Source organism: Staurois parvus, unplaced genomic scaffold, assembly GCF_062004578.1.
Source record: "Staurois parvus isolate SC_StPar_1 unplaced genomic scaffold, SC_StPar_1.0 ptg000066l, whole genome shotgun sequence".
NCBI classification, from domain to species: Eukaryota; Metazoa; Chordata; class Amphibia; order Anura; family Ranidae; genus Staurois; species Staurois parvus.
The window spans coordinates 11,359,159-11,376,343 of NW_028317862.1; the positions used below are offsets into that span (position 1 = coordinate 11,359,159).

The 17,185-nt window shown below is 40.9% G+C and overlaps 1 protein-coding gene across 1 annotated transcript in view; it reads right to left on the bottom strand.

The window, feature by feature from the left end:
* Positions 1 to 225: 225 nt before the first annotated feature.
* Positions 226 to 17,185, bottom strand: part of GFI1 (growth factor independent 1 transcriptional repressor) — a 29,447-nt gene continuing 12,487 nt past the window's right edge. Inside the window, exons 4-6 of the mRNA XM_089668941.1 lie at positions 16,578 to 16,715; positions 14,314 to 14,479; positions 226 to 2,856 (exon numbers count right to left, since the gene is read on the bottom strand). Coding sequence (XP_089525067.1) covers positions 2,678 to 2,856; positions 14,314 to 14,479; positions 16,578 to 16,715 — 483 coding nt within the window. The 3' untranslated portion in view covers positions 226 to 2,677. The remainder of the gene's footprint in view (positions 2,857 to 14,313; positions 14,480 to 16,577; positions 16,716 to 17,185) is intronic.

Here is a 17,185-nt window from a genome sequence, read left to right on the forward strand (position 1 = left end):
TTTTGTCACAGCTCCTAGAGTTGGGTTTTTAAAGCCAAATTTGGTTTCAGGGTCTTTGTTTTTTTGCATGGAAGCACCGACAGTATTTTAAACTGACTGCAGTACTCTTACCAGGGAGGAATTGGTGCTCTTACCAGGGAGGAATTGGTACGTGCTGTACTGATAATTTAATTTGTCATACAGCTTTTTATCATTTCAGTTTTTTTTTAAAAATACATTAACCCATCAAGAAAATTTTTTTTTATTAATTTAAAACATATTTTCCAAATAAATAGGCATCAATAAACAATAACACTACAAACGGCCAATGCCGATTTATACATAGATATAAATATTTACATACAACCTTACAAGTAACAACCTTACCAATTAATCAATATGGAAATTTTGTTTAAGGCAAACATTTTCACCAATGAAATCTCAGAGTGTGGACACGCATCCTGTTAGAAAACCACACTCCATCTTACTGTACATATGAACTTACTAATGGGGGACATTTGTCACTTAGCTTAGCAAAATTGTATGAATTTTAATCACATACAAAGTCTTATTTGTTTAATTGTCCCATACATATTGGAAGCTCAAACTGATTAGTTAGTTGGCTAAGTGAAAAATGTACCTCCTTTAGTAACTCTGATTGTGTCAAGCAGTTGTCTGGTTTTTTTTTTGTCTACATTTCACTGCCAACTTTTCACAACCTTTACCTACAACCCTCCAAAGCTTCAGTGGAAATACCTAACCTAGGAAGACCTATAGCAGCATTTATCAAACTAGGACAATCTGGATCTCAGGACCAATAAAACAATGTATTCAGGAAAGAAAAAAAATTGAACTACAAGACTTGGAAAGATTTTGAATGATTATATACAGTAATTAATTTCTAATATATTTGGCAGATGGTGCTTTTTTTTAAAGCAAAACTCCAAATAAAACTTTAAAATGAAATTGAAGGCTAGTTATGTATTTTTTAAAATACTGGTTTAAAATATTTTTTAAAATAACTGCCTTAAATTCACTATCAGGTTTTAGTGTATAAAACAAAATCATCAAAATCAGATTGTAGAGATGAGAGGCATTGAAAATGTATTTGACGTGTTTGAAAGTTTATGTTTTTTTGGACAATACAATTGACCATGTAGATCAGAAAGAAATAGGAAATAGCTTTTCAGCTTTGAGATTCCGCAATATTTTCTAATTTAATTATACATGACAGCGACCCAACACTGTGCAATGTAGACATTTGACCTAGGCATGTTATGGAAGGGTAGAGTGAGGAGTTAATGAATCAGGCTGGTAAGCTGGAAGTGACAGTGGTTTCACCTGGCAACGCAGTGTAACTGTGAATTGTGAGCTTTACTGAGGTGAATTACATGTATTTTGGCGGATAAAATAGTTCACATGTTAAATGAAATGGACAAACCGAAAAAGGATCTTTTCAATACATGTCTTGTAATGCTCAACGGCAAAATAACCCCAATTCCTCTGCTTCCTACAACACCCTCAGCATCTTTATCATGAAATCCTTTAACTGCCTGCCAACCACTACTTTTTACAAAAATACTTTGTAGTCAGGTCTCAGTGTAACACTGGACATACAGGCTTTGAATGAATTGATTCCCCTATGCAGGGTGCACAATGTGGATAGAGGAATGTCAGCTAGATTGGATGAAAGTGCTGTTCGGCAGAGAATTTTTGGACTGGCTGCTTCAACAAAAGTCAATTGAAAAATTGACTCTTGTGGGGGTTGCCAACAGGGGCGCCCACAGCTCAATTTTCTGCATATTTAGCAGCTATTTCAAACCGTGTATGGCCAGCTTAAGGCAGAATCATAGTAATACTGTATTTCAGACATTTTCTGTAATATTGTAATATTACATTTCCAGATGAAAGATCAGTTATATCTACAGAGGGGCTTAGAATATTGTGATGTGTAAGCCTGTATCAAACGAGTGTATTTTTAGTAATACAAAAACATGTATCAATAATTTTGTAGGCTCCCTATAGGCTTTTGCCTACTCTGCCTAGTTAATTTAAAATGCACAACACCTTTAAATTAATTTTTTTTAATAAATATTCACTATTATATCTTGCCTCTGAATAGTTGTCTTGTTGTCTTCAACTTTAAACCATACAGCCTAAATAATCTAACTCCAAAGAAACATTTTCCACCCAAACAAAATAGGCATAAATTAAGAAAGGAATGCGTGAGTTCTGAAGATGTGACAACATACCCATGAATTAAAGCAACAAGATCCAAAAACACAAACATGCCAAAAAATATTTTCAGCTTAATTTAAAGGGGTTTCCCCCCCAGTCTCCAACACCGAAGAATGACTCCTCGATAACAGATTTGCCAAGAACTGTCTGCAGGTATCCAGTTTAGTTCAAATCTTTTACTAGCAATGTTCATAACTAGGTAACTTGACCTTTGCTTGCTTGTAGAGAATCCCTGGACCTTTGTGTCTCCTGCTGGTTGCAGCTATAGAAGACCTACTCCTTCAGAAAGTAAGGTTGCTGATGGTAAACTGAATGAACAATCTCTGAACTGAGATTTCTGCATATTCCACCCTCGTTAGTGGTCAATGAGTCAACACCACAATATTCTTGATGAAGTTCACCTAGTGTTCTCAGATGACAAAGGTTTCCTGTGTGGAACAAGGACATTTTCATTTCTCAATCATTTGAGTCCATGCTGTGTTTCACGATGTCTTCTTAGATCCACCTTCCTCTGAAAACCTTTCCCACACAGGTCACAACCAAAAGGCTTGAAGCCGGTGTGTTTTCGGCTGTGAGTAATCAGGTTTGAGCTCTGACTGAATGCTTTGCCGCACACTTGACACTTGTGGGGTTTCTCACCTACATAAAAATAGAAACATGTTTTCAGTATAGCTACACATGTGTATTTTAATTCATAGATGTAAATGCCATTTATCCATCATGAAGGACGTTTAATCCATTTTAGTGTTCAAATTAATTTTTGTATATTTTAGGTTGGAGTGCGGAAGGGATATAACTTCTGTCTGTTTTTATTGCCATTATGTTAAGACAAACATCAATAAAAACCTGCCAGTTCTTCTCACCCTTCTCCATGCTACTCTAAAAAAAAACGTTTAATACTTTCTGTGCCATTGTTGCAAAGATTTTGATTCGCTTCCTGACTTAGTCAGATGGAATGAGGAACACTCACCCAAATTTTAACAGAAACAGCAATAAAAATTAAATCCGCTCCATAAAGTTTTGGTTGTAGCTGTGCAAATAAACTGCATTTTCTACCTCCATTTTCACTTACAGATGGTGTCCCTTCCACAAGTTTGTTGTGGTGTCCAAATAGGTGCTGGGAATGCATTGAGATGCCATGATTGTGCTCAGCCACTATATAAGAACTGTAGAAATAAAACTTACCCCAGCTCAACTGCTATATTCAAAGTTCAAAGTCTGAAGACCGGTGCTCTGGCTGGGACATTCAACTCCCCAAGCAATTAATCGATAGCAAATATATCCGGGCCACTTGGAGTACTCTTCAAAATAGATCTTTATTGGCTATACTGTGTCATTTTATATGTAGCCTATAAAGATCCATTTTGAAGAGTACTCCGGAGTGGCTGGCCATATTTCTATAGATTAACTGTAAAAAAACTGACCAATTTACAGGATGCCAGGTGTTGTCATTTGCCACCTACAATATTTTGTTACATTCCTCTTACATGGCAAATCAAAGTAGACAAGTAAAATACAGCATGGCATAGATGGCTATTCAAAAATAGTCCCAAACATTTGAGAATTGTGGACAATATTCAAATACAAGTGAAAGAGATTGACAATAAATCTGATAGTAGCCCGCAGTATCTTTTTTATTCATATAATGAAATAACCCATTGGCCATTTTTGTATTGCATATGCTGGCTTTGATTTTTGCTGTTTCTTTTATCTGACTGATAACTTCTGTCTGACTAAAGACAATAGACCCTCTGCAGTCTGTATAGATGTTAAACACCCACAATGCATTCACTAGGTATAGTTATATAAGTTATTGTCACACAACAGAGCCCTGCTGATTGATATGAAGTGTGTTTGGTTTTAATGATAGGTCCTCTGTATTGGGAGGAGGAAAATGGAAAAAATTTTTTTTTAGCCTGCTAGGAACTGTCATTAGCCATAAAATCCAATAGTGTCTTTCAATTGATACAATAATATGTGCTCACGCAGGGAGAGAAGCTGAAAGACAATCCATTCTATGCACAGAAACACAGGGCAGCCAATATGAGATAAGTTGCTGCAGGTTCAGATAACATACAACAAATTCATTCTGAGTTTGTCTCTCGCCTTACTTACTGCACATTATCAAATTACAACATAATACTATATAAAGAAAAAAAATAGCAAAAACATTTGTCTTTCTGTCAAGACTGCTACATTGTTTATGCCAGCCTTTCTCAACCAGGGCGCCCAGGCACCCTGGGGTGCCTTGAGGTTTCTCCAGGGGTGCCTTGTCAAAATGTCTAAAAATTGCCCAAAACTTGTATGCAAGCTAGAAGGTGGAACAAGCCTGCCTTTTTGTTCCACAAAGCCACAGGCTTCCATTGTGCACCATTACGACCTTCTAGCCCTGGTGTGCTGACAACCAACGAGATCATCAGTTGATAAAGAGGATGTCAGTTGCCTGCACAGCATCCTAGTTTGATCTTCCCCTGCCCCTCTCTGTCAGTGCTGGGGTCACATTAGCTCAGTGATGGAGAAAAATGGAGAGAAGGGAAACACTGGAATACTAGTCAGTACCAGTGTAAAAGAGTGTATTTGCTTTGGAAGAATAAATCACCTCTAATGTTGGGTGTCCTACATGTGTGGATGTTGCTGCGTTATATAAAACTATTAGAATCATTTTTCACATTTTAGAATGGGGTGTCTGAAGACTGTCCATAATTTTAAAGGGTGCCCCGGGACTGTCCATAATTTTAAAGGGTGCCTTGACTGAAAAAAGATTGAGAAACACTGCTCTATACTATGTTGTCATTAAATTGGTTATAATTGGTTGAAAAAATGGATATGTGGGCATTTGCCTCTCCTCCCTATTTGCTTATATAAATTAGCATTTTCATTTGAACCTGCAAATTATTAAAACTCTGGTTTATTAAGAAACAGAGTGCAAAATCCACTAATTAAGTATAAAGTACAGTAACCTCAAGCAACCAATCAGAATTCAGTGTACTGGAACCACATCAGTCAAATGATTTCTGATTGACTGCTGTTTTATTGATCGTGCTCTTGTTGTTGAAATTGTACCATCATCACCTTGACTTCAGCAAAAAAAGTATTCTTAGTATTTGCTTTACAAGCAGTAATATGCTTTTCCATTTTATAAAATGTAACGTGAGCAGACTGTCAGTAGCACTTTACATGATCAAGCTGTATACAGGCTTTACAATAGTTAGGCAAATATTTGGAGTTGGATAAAAGCACTTAACTCCTATAGTGCCAATAATGTTTCTATGTGTTCTTCGACAATAGGACATATGTTTAATATCTTTACTGCCAGATCAGAACACAAAGAGTAACATACCGTAGTCCTTGCTAGTACTAAAGAAGCCAAAGAGCCCCTACTTCAGTGTGCATTCACCTACATAGTAAATTGGGCTGCCGGGGTGGATGGATGCACCACTCATTGCATCTGTCAGTTTTGCTCACCTGTCATTTTCAGTGGCCTTTTAAATCAAGGCCTCACACATAATAGGCTGCAAATCATCTTACAGAAAAGCCATTCTAAGCAAACACCGGGCATATCATATTAAAGCCACATTGATTGGAGTGCTAGGATTCAATTCATCAACAGATGCTAACATTGAAGAGAAATCTCTCTACAACTATTGATCATATGCAGACTTTGGCAGGGTGATGATGGCTGGGATTGTCATTTACAAACAATAATAGGACCGGGATGAATACATTATGATTAGTCACACAGTAAACACAGTAAAAAGAAACTCTATGTCATAAAATAACATTTTCAGAGAAAAACTGAATGCTTTACATTAACCATAATGTGGCGGGATGCATGACACCACACCCATCTGCTCTAATAGCTCATATTTATTATATCTCCAGCAGTCATTTTCATCTCCATTCATAGAGATATATAGCAATATGGACTGTACCACTCCAAGGGTACAAACATTTCTATTACTACTACTGTTTTTCATGTTGTCTCTACTGTAACTATTACTACTACTTCTAATGATGTCTCTACTGTAACTATTACTACTACTTCTAATGATGTCTCTACTGCTGCTATTACTACTACTGCTTCTAATGCTGTCTCTACTACTAATACTGCTGCATCTAATGCTGTCTCTACTACTAGTACTACTGCTGCATCTAATGCTGTCTCTACTACTAATACTGCTGCATCTAATGCTGTCTCTACTACTAGTACTACTGCTGCATCTAATGTTGTCTCTATTACTAGCACTACTGCTGCATCTAATGCTGTCTCTACTACTGGTACTGCTGCTGCATCTAATGCTGTCTCTACTACTAGTACTACTGTTGCATCTAATGCTGTCTCTACTACTGGTACTACTGCTGCATCTAATGCTGTCTCTACTACTAGTACCACTGCTGCATCTAATGCTATCTCTACTACTAGTACCACTGCTGCATCTAATGCTGTCTCTACTACTAGAACCACTGCTGCATCTAATGCTGTCTCTACTACTGGTACTACTGCTGCATCTAATGCTGTCTCTACTACTAGTACTACTGCTGCATCTAATGCTATCTCTACTACTAGTACTACTGCTGCATCTAATGCTGTCTCTACTACTAGTACTACCACTGTATCTAATGCTGTCTCTACTACTAGTACTGCTGCTGCATCTAATGCTGTCTCTACTACTAGTACTACCGTACTACCATTGCATCTAATGTTGTCTCTATTAGTAGTACTACTGCTGCATCTAATGCTGTCTCTACTACTAGAACCACTGCTGCATCTAATGCTGTCTCTACTACTGGTACTACTGCTGCATCTAATGCTGTCTCTACTACTAGTACTACTGCTGCATCTAATGCTATCTCTACTACTAGTACTACCACTGCATCTAATGCTATCTCTACTACTAGTACTACCACTGCATCTAATGCTATCTCTACTACTAGTACTACTGCTGCATCTAATGCTATCTCTACTACTAGTACTACCACTGCATCTAATGCTATCTCTACTACTAGTACTGCTGCTGCATCTAATGCTGTCTCTACTACTAGTACTACCGTACTACCATTGCATCTAATGTTGTCTCTATTAGTAGTACTACTGCTGCATCTAATGCTGTCTCTACTACTAGAACCACTGCTGCATCTAATGCTGTCTCTACTACTGGTACTACTGCTGCATCTAATGCTGTCTCTACTACTAGTACTACTGCTGCATCTAATGCTATCTCTACTACTAGTACTACCACTGCATCTAATGCTATCTCTACTACTAGTACTACCACTGCATCTAATGCTATCTCTACTACTAGTACTACTGCTGCATCTAATGCTATCTCTACTACTAGTACTACCACTGCATCTAATGCTATCTCTACTACTAGTACTACCACTGCATCTAATGCTGTCTCTACTACTAGTACTGCTGCTGCATCTAATGCTGTCTCTACTACTAGTACTACCGTACTACCATTGCATCTAATGTTGTCTCTATTACTAGTACTACTGTTGCATCTAATGCTGTCTCTACTACTAGTACTACTGTTGCATCCAATGCTGACTCTACTTGTACTACTGCTGCATTGAATGCTGTCTCTACTACTAGTACTACTGTTGCATCTAATGCTGTCTCTACTACTAGTACTACTGTTGCATCCAATGCTGACTCTACTTGTACTACTGCTGCATCAAATGCTGTCTCTACTACTAGTACTACTGTTGCATCTAATGCTGTCTCTACTACTAGTACTACTGTTGCATACAATGCTGTCTCCACTACTACTCTGTCCAATGCTGCTTCTTTTATTTTTACTGTTACTGCTTCTAATGCTGTCTCCACTGCAAGATCCACTATGGTTACTAATGTTGTTTATACTCCTGTTATATCTATTGCTCTTAATGCTGTTTCTACTACTACTACTACTATTACTACTACTACTGTTCCTAATGCTGTCTTTAGTACTCTCACTACTACTGTATCTAATTTTATCTCAACTACTTCTCCTAATGCCATCTCTACTATGTTGTACTATTACTACCACTATGTCTAATGCTGTAATTACTACTACTGCATATAATGCCATTCCTTGTATTGCTCCTAATACCATTCCTACCACTATTACCACTACTGCCTCTAATCCTACTCCTACTATCGTCTCTACCTTTATTACTACTGCTGCATCTAATGCTGTCTCTACTACTAGTTCTACTACTGCATCTAATGCTGTTTCTACTATTAGTTCTACTACTGCATCTAATGCTGTCTCTACTATTAGTTCTACTACTGCATCTAATGCTGTCTCTACTATTACTGTAGTTCTACTGCTGCATCTAATGCTGTCTCTACTATTAATTCTACTGCTGCATCTAATGCTGTCTCTACTATTAATTCAACTGCTGCATCTAATGCTGTCTCTACTATTAATTCTACTGCTGCATCTAATGCTGTCTCTACTATTAGTTCTATGACTGCATCTAATGCTGTCTCTACTATTAGTTCTATGACTGCATCTAATGCTGTCTCTACTATTAGTTCTACTACTGCATCCAATGCTGTCTCTACTATTACTGTAGTTCTATTACTGCATCTAATGCTGTCTCTACTATTAGTTCTACTACTGTATCTAATGCTGTCTCTACTATTAGTTCTACTACTGCATCTAATGCTGTCTCTACTATTAGTTCTACTACTGCATCTAATGCTGTCTCCACTACTATTATTACTACTGCTTCTTTAACAAACAAACAAACAGGCTGTTTTTCGAAGTATCCAACAAATAATATTGGAAATGCTTAAAGCTCACAAAACCAAAATGTAGAAAATCGCTCAATGTCAGACCCTCTCCTACTCTTTTAACAAGTTTCTCCCCATCAGGGACTTAGTCATGACTAAGCTCCTATTGGAGAGAATCATGTCAAAGGGTTAGAACAGGGTCCGGCTTTGTGAGTTTGTACTACTTGCAATAAAGCTCTTGGATATTACAATACTGGAGATACAGCCTGTTTGTTTGTATCTGGATATTGTGGGGAGGAATGGATCCCAGTAGGTATGTGCCCACAGATGGTGGATTATTTGTTAGGCTGCCTGGAGTGGTGACATGTTAAGTATGTTTACAGCTTCTAATGCTGTATCTATTACTATTACTGCTCCTGTGTCTAATGTTGTCTTAAAAGGCTGTAGCTGATCCTATTACAACCATTATTATTGCTAATGCTGCTACTATTGCTTGTATTGCTGTAGCTTCTCCTGTAACTATCACTACTATTGCCAGCACTACTGCTATTGCTTCTAAGTCAGTAGCTACTCTCATTACTGGCACTACTACTGCTACCACTGCAGCCTATACTACTTCTAATAGCCTATAAGCTAAGGTAAGGGGGTGGGGGGATATGATTTAAAGGTATGGCTTAGTACAAGGACTGGCAGCGACATAGTGCTATGCAGAGAAATAAAACTTCTTGTTATGTGGAAAACCTCAACCTAAATGTGTTGTTGAAACTTCCTCTTCAAACGGGAAATAAAACAGTAAAATAATGTTAGCCTTAATTGTCATCTAATAATATGCGGTTTTGCTCAGCAATATCTTTCATAATGGACACTTTCAGTATGATTACATTCCATATCATCTATTATAGTATTCCATGCAATTATTGATAAAAGGTACTCATGCAGTGTGTGATAGGAGTCACTTTGGGTGGGGGGCACATGGAACCCAGCTCACTTTGGAGAGGTGAGGAGACCCCTGTCTCAGCTCCCCATATCCCTCTTATGTGTAAACCACCCTGTGCCTGTTAGGGGTACAGGGTAATCGGTCCTAATATTGTGTGGGCTTTGTCTCAGACTATGTAGACATGTTTAGGAGATAGGTGGGGGTTGTGGATTGTTTAATGTTATGTGTATTAGCTTAGTGGGGGGTGTCTCCAGCAGTCCTCCCTCCTGATGGGACTGTCTGCTTGTGTGAAGTTTGAATTTCTGTAGGCCTCTTGTTACTAAATGTAGATTGCCCCGCCCTGTGTCATTATGCAGGGAGGGCGGATTGTCCCCTGAGTGTATATATCTTGTATCTGTGTTCAAATAAACTAGTCTACCTCCTGGTTTACTTCAAGACTGGTGTCATCTAGTCTTGTATGGTTGGCTGTGGTGTCTGTTGTCAGTGTTCGGACGGGGAAGCGGTATTCTAACGGAAGTACTCAAGCGCCGTCTGGGTCGGTTCCAATACAGAGTGTACTCTTATTACTAAACAAATGCCCCATACACACGATAAGAAAATCATCTGAAATATTTAGTGGAACCACTGATCGATTGTTTTTCTCTTTGTTGATAAACAGGATGTTTTAACCGATAACGATATTGTGAACGAAAAAATCCGGTTGAACAATAGTGAAAAATGTTATCGTTTCACATACGAATGACCAATTTTTTTATGCGGTGGTATGATAGTCATGCGAAAAAAAAAATCTATCAATCGCCATCACACATGAGTGGAAACAGAAGATGACTCGGATGTTTATGTCCAAGGAATCTTCGTAAACAGGAACGAAAAATCCAAATGTTAAAAGTAGATTGGCCTAATGAGATAATGAAACCAGAATTCTGCATATTATATTTTTATGTATCACTATTTATGTATATAGATAATGTAATAAACTATATTATACTCATTGCTGGTAATTGTTGCGTATAATCGCTCGTTCTGGCCGGAAGGGAGTGGCTACAAGGTCACACGCACACTTCATCACTTCCACTTGTACGGAAGACATCGACACTACGTATTGCCCGACTAATGATTTTTCAGATTGGTTAATGTGGGCTACGATTTCAACCAACGAACGCCTCTCAGTCGTCGGATGACTGATCGGTCGATTTTCTATTCACACCTTTAGTCAGATGTAACTAAAGAAGCAGCTCTTGAAAATTCAGAGTTCAATTACTAGTAGGTAATGACTGTTCACTAAGCCTAAGCTGTGTTCACTTTGAATAGCCCTTCTTGTGCAAGGAAATCTAAAAATGAGAGTTTTTGATTGGATTGTTGTGATGACAGCTTCTCCTCATTCACTGAAGCTGGCCATACACTTTAAGATTCCCCACAGGTAGGACAAGAGAAATCACTCAATTCCCCCATTCAGAGGTGTATTTTGGTTTTGTGCTGCCCTAGGCAAGACTAAAATTGGGCACCCCCCTGTCCCACCCTTTTAGCTGCAAACTCCACCCCTTCCTCTTTAGGCTCCACCTCTTCCTATTAGAGCTCCACCCACTGGCAACGATGGGGCACGATTCCTCCCACTGACACTAATGATGGGGCACTATTCCTCCCACTGACACCAATGATGGGGCACTATTCCTCCCACTGACACCAATGATGGGGCACTATTCCTCCCAGTGACACCAATGATGGGGCACTATTCCTCCCACTGACACCAATGATGGGGCACTATTCCTCCCACTGACACCAATGATGGGGCACTATTCCTCCCACTGACACCAATGATGGGGCACTATTCCTCCCACTGACACCAATGATGGGGCACTATTCCTCCCAGTGACACCAATGATGGGGCACTATTCCTCCCACTGACACCAATGATGGTGTCCCATCATTAGTGTCAGTGTGTGAGGAATAGTGCCCCATCAATGGTGTCAGTGGGAGGCCCGGAGGCCCACTTGGGACAAGTGAGGGGCAGTGGGACAGGAGGAGCTCAGAGGGCAGGTAGGGGGCAGCGTGATGGGGGGCATGGGACAGGATCGGAGCAGCGGGACAGGAGAGGCGCAGAAGGATAGGTGAGGGGCAGCGTGGCAGGGGTCATGGGACAGGATCGGGGCAGCGGGACAGGAAGAGTGCAAAGGGACAGGATCGTGGCAGTGGGACAGGATTGGGGCAGTGGGACATGAGGAGCACAAAGGGACAGGTAAGGGGCAGTGGGACAGGAGGAGCACAGAGCGACAGGTGAGGGGCAGTGGGACAGGAGGAGCGCAATGGGACAGGTCAGGGGCAGTAGGACAGGAGGAGCACAGTGGGACAGGTGAGGGGCAGTGGGACAGGAGGAGCACAGTGGGACAGGTGAGGGGCAGTGGGACAGGAGGAGCGCAGAGGGACAGATTGGGGGCAGCATGACGGGGGGGGGGCATGGGACAGGATCAGGGCAGCAGGACAGGAGTAGCGCAGAGGGACAGGTAAGGGGAGGATGGACAGGAGTAGCGCAGAGGGACAGGTGAGGGGCAGATGGACAGGAGTAGCGCAGAGGGACAGGTGGGGGGCAGATGGACATGAGTAGCGCAGAGAGACAGGTGAGGGGCAGATGGACAGGAGTAGCGCAGAGGGACAGGTGGGGGGCAGATGGACAGGAGTAGCGCAGAGAGACAGGTGAGGGGCAGATGGACAGGAGTAGCGCAGAGGGACAGGTGAGGGGCAGATGGACAGGAGGAGCGCAGAGGGACAGGTGAGGGGCAGATGGACAGGAGGAGCGCAGAGGGATAGGTGGGGGGCAGATGGACAGGAGGAGCGCAGAGGGACAGGTGGGGGGCAGATGGACAGGAGGAGCGCAGAGGGACAGGTGGGGGGCAGATGGACAGGAGGAGCGCAGAGGGACAGGTGGGAGGCAGATGGACAGGAGGAGCGCAGAGGGACAGGTGGGGGGCAGATGGACAGGAGGAGCGCAGAGGGACAGGTGGGGGGCAGATGGACAGGAGGAGCGCAGTGGGACAGGTGAGGGGCAGTGGGGACAGATGGGTGGTAGTGGGGACAGATGGGTGGTAGTGGGACAATGTGGGGGACAGGAGGGGGAAATGGAACAGGTGTGGGGCAGGGTGACATGTGGGGCAGGGGGCAGTGTGATAGATGGGGGGCAGTGTATCAGGGGACAGTGAGACAGGACCGAGGGAGCACCAGTCCTCCAAGCACTTACCTGTCCAGCAGCGGCTCCTCCAGATGGTGTCAGGATCACCAGGTGCCTGTGTCCCTTCTCCCCCATCATCTCTGGCGGCGGCTGCAAAGGAGCGGGCCGGCTCTGCTCCCCTGACCTCGTCCTCTTCTGCTTCCTCCTTCGGGCCTTCCTGCACATCCCAGCACTTATAGCGGGCCCCGCCCCTCACGCGCTCCGAGCGCACACCGGGGATCCGCCCACCACTCCGCTCTCCTCTGCAGCCGGTGACATGCGCAGATGCATCAGGGGGACAGATCTTGCTGCTACACTGGTCCCTCAGCCATGGCAGCCCTGCCCCTGTCCCTTTCCTATGGAAGTGTCCCTTCTGTGGGAAAGGGGGCAACACTGCCGCCGTGCCATCCCCTGTAAAGTGCCGCCCTAGCAAATGCCTAGTTTGCCTCGCAGCAAATACGCCCCTGCCCCCATTAATATAGCATGGATGAAACTACAAAGCTGACTATCGTATTTTGACAGCCAGCACCCATGGCTGTCAGAATACTTGAACAGTGCATGCATCTGCTTGGATGTTCTACCCGACCTCTTCCACAAAAAAAACAACTTCTGTCAAGCCAGGTGGTGCCGAAAGGGCCACCTGCTGAATGAATCCTGGCTGATTCAGGAGGAATCATCCAAAATATGATTCATGTATGGCCAGCTTAAAGGCCAAGTTCACCTTGTAAATTATTAATATCTTTTATTAAATTTTATTTCAGTACAAATTAAAACAGTACACAATTTATCATAACACAAACAGTCTAGCTGTTCTTTTCCTAAACCCTCTCACCTTCCCATCCCAATCCCTCTATCCCCATAATTACCCCAATCAATCTATTTCTACCAATCTCTTTCTAAAGCTTTCTACTAAACACCTCAGTGTCATGGTCAGTCATGTTTACCACTCTCCAGTTATTCAGTTTGAATCTCTAAATCCACCTACTTGGTACCCATTATTCTGAGATATTTTTCTGATGATTTAAAAACATACCACCAACTCCATTCTTCTCTAAATTTTCCCATTGTATCTTCATCTCTGTGGTATAACTCCTCTATCGTATTCATATGGCCAAGTTCACCTTTTGCACCATGTTACATGTTAAACCAGAAAATGTATAAAATGTGTTAAGCGACCTAATGATGAAGTATGACGTGTCTCGGAAAGGATTTTCAGAACACACATACACTCACCTGTATGTATAAACGTGTGTTTCTTCATGTCTGACTTCTGGTGGAAACGCTTGCCACAATACTGACAGGGGTACGGCCTTGTGTCCGAGTGGATAAGTAGGTGTGTGGAAAGTGTGGATGATCTCTTAAAACTTTTACCACATATTTTACAATCAAAACTTCTCTCCTGTAGGAAATATGATAGAAAAAAAAATCAATGAATATAAACCTATAGATCCGTATAATATACATATTGCACAAAAACTGATACCAAAGCAGGCCAAAAATGTGACTTATTATTTCCTGTTTTTTTTATAGATTGTAAAATTTTTATTATACATTTTTATGACTATTAACTCATATAGAATGTCCCCACACTTTGGGGAAGACTAACGTATTTTAGATTTAATATTTACTTTAGTACATTAGCATTTTGGTATGCAAAGTATTTATTTTATTTATGACTTTTATTTGAGATAATTTTTTTCAGGTTAGGTAGAGACTACAGTAAATTTTGTTTCGGATATCTTTGGTTTTAAAAGGGCTGTGAATTTTTGTATTTGTAGAATTTATGTGTTCAGTTGCTGAATATGTTTTAAGAGTGTTGATTGATAAGTAAATGCAATAATAATTGCAATACAAAAAAAACTGAAACAAATTCACTAAGACACTTTAATTATAGGAGACCTTTTTCCAACAAAATTGGGAATTTTAGTGAATAGGACAACACTGTTTACTTTAATCCTGACCACCCTATAGCAGAAGTACTGCTACAGGGCAGCAGGGATGCATAAAATTATATATATATATATATATATATACACACGATTTTGCATTTCCAGGTAGGGCTCCCTACCCGTGCCGCTATTGGCCCCTGGGCAACACAGATCTCAGCACCAACAGGCTGCTTTATATAGCAATACAAAGCAGCTTGTCCACAGAGTAAAACACACACAGCTGTGTGTGCATGTTTACCCCTTCCTGCCCAGTGTCATTAGTACAGTGACAGTGCTTTTTATTAGCACTGATGACTGTATTAGTGTCACTGGAGATGTCAGTGACAGTTAGTTAGTTCCCACCCAGTATCAGAATGTCCGCCGCAGTCCCACAATAAGTCGCTGATTGCTGCCATTACTAGCAAAATAAATAAATAAACAAATAAATAAATAAATAAATTAATAAATAAATAAAAATTCCAGTATATATACCGCCATTTGTAGACGCTATAACTTTCACGTAAACCAATTAATTTATGCATATTGGGATTTTTTTTTAGCAAAGACATGGAGCAGAATACATTTTGTCCTAAATTTATGAATAATATAAATTTTTACATTTCTTTTACTAGATATGTTTTATAGCAAAAAGTCAAAAATATTGTTTTTTTTTCATAATTGTTGGCCTTTTTTTTTTTGTTTATAGCGCAAAAAAATAAAAACCGCAGAGGCAATCAAATACTATTGAAAGAAAGCTCCATTTGTGGGAGAAAAGGACATAAATTTCATTTATTTACAACGTTGCATGACCGTGCAATTGTCAGTTAAAATAACGCAGCGTCGTATCGCAAAAAATGGCCTGGTCAGGAAGGAGGGCAAATCCTCTGGAGGGCAAGTGGTTAATCATCCAATCATGTGCAAAAAAATTTTTTTAAGTGAACTCAAAATTGTAATATTTACTTTGGTAAGAGAGCAGTATCTGCTCCTTTAGTAAATGAACCCCAGAAGGTCATCAAAGAAACCAGGCAGCTACAATTTTCAGCAAGAGATAAGTACTGACCACTCCTGTATTACTTGAATGAAATTTCACATCAAAACATCTGAGAAACGTGGATTAAGTGTAACTCACCAGGTGCATATTAGTATATTTCTGTATGCATAAGTAATCCAAAATGTATTTTCCTGCACTCTTAGAGCAAACTTCTGTGGGGTAGAATAGAGGTTTTGCATACCCCCCCCCCCCCCCCCCCATATGTTTACCTTATCTTCAGTACCATCCCACTTTATCTAGCTACCAAGAGCAGAAAAAAACAATCCATACTTCCAAGTATGGAGGAGCATGTGACTCACTTTAAATGATAGTGCTGAGCCAATCACAAAGCACTGTCGCTGTTACATGGCTCCTTCTGCTAATGGCAGTTGAACAGGACAGTGAAGGAATGAAGAACAGGTGAGTATGTGCCACTGGGCAGGATGGAGAGGAGGATTAAAGAGAGCCTCTTGCTTTTTCCTGCATAGACAAATAAAGGTTCACTTTGAGCATATCTGGAAGTCGTTCTTTCTTCTTACCTGAGAATGGACAGCCTTATGTTGCTCTAAGCTGACAGCATGGCCAAATGTCTTTCCACACATTTCACATGCAAATGGTCTTGTCCCACTGTGTGATCTACGTACATGAACCTCCAATCCATGAGGTGTGGAGAACACCTATGAGGAAATCATAAGACATGGGGGTTGATTAAATATGAACCACTGATAACACAAAGATGGTTGTGCTAGCTTAGAAAAACAGTGTAAATCAATCTTGTGAGTCATATCCCATTTATTGGTTCAAAAATCAATTGAAGTGTTATTAAACCCACAACAGAAAAATCAGTCTGTATATGCCGTAAAGCATGCGTGTTACACTCACTGTGGAACCTTAGGGGTTAATCCTCTGAATTGTGTAAAAAGGATGTTTGATCCTGTCTTCTCTAATCCTCCCCTTCTTCTACTGTCCGCAATCCATCTGCTGATAGAACAGGGCCTTGGGGGCAAGCTGCACATGCTCAGTTTGGTATGTATTGCTAGAGTGTTTTTTATTTCTTGAGAGAGTGCATGTGATCAGCACAGGACCAATCAGCACTGTCACTGACAGAGGGTCAGGGGTCCTGCAGCCTCATGGGACAATCAGGGGA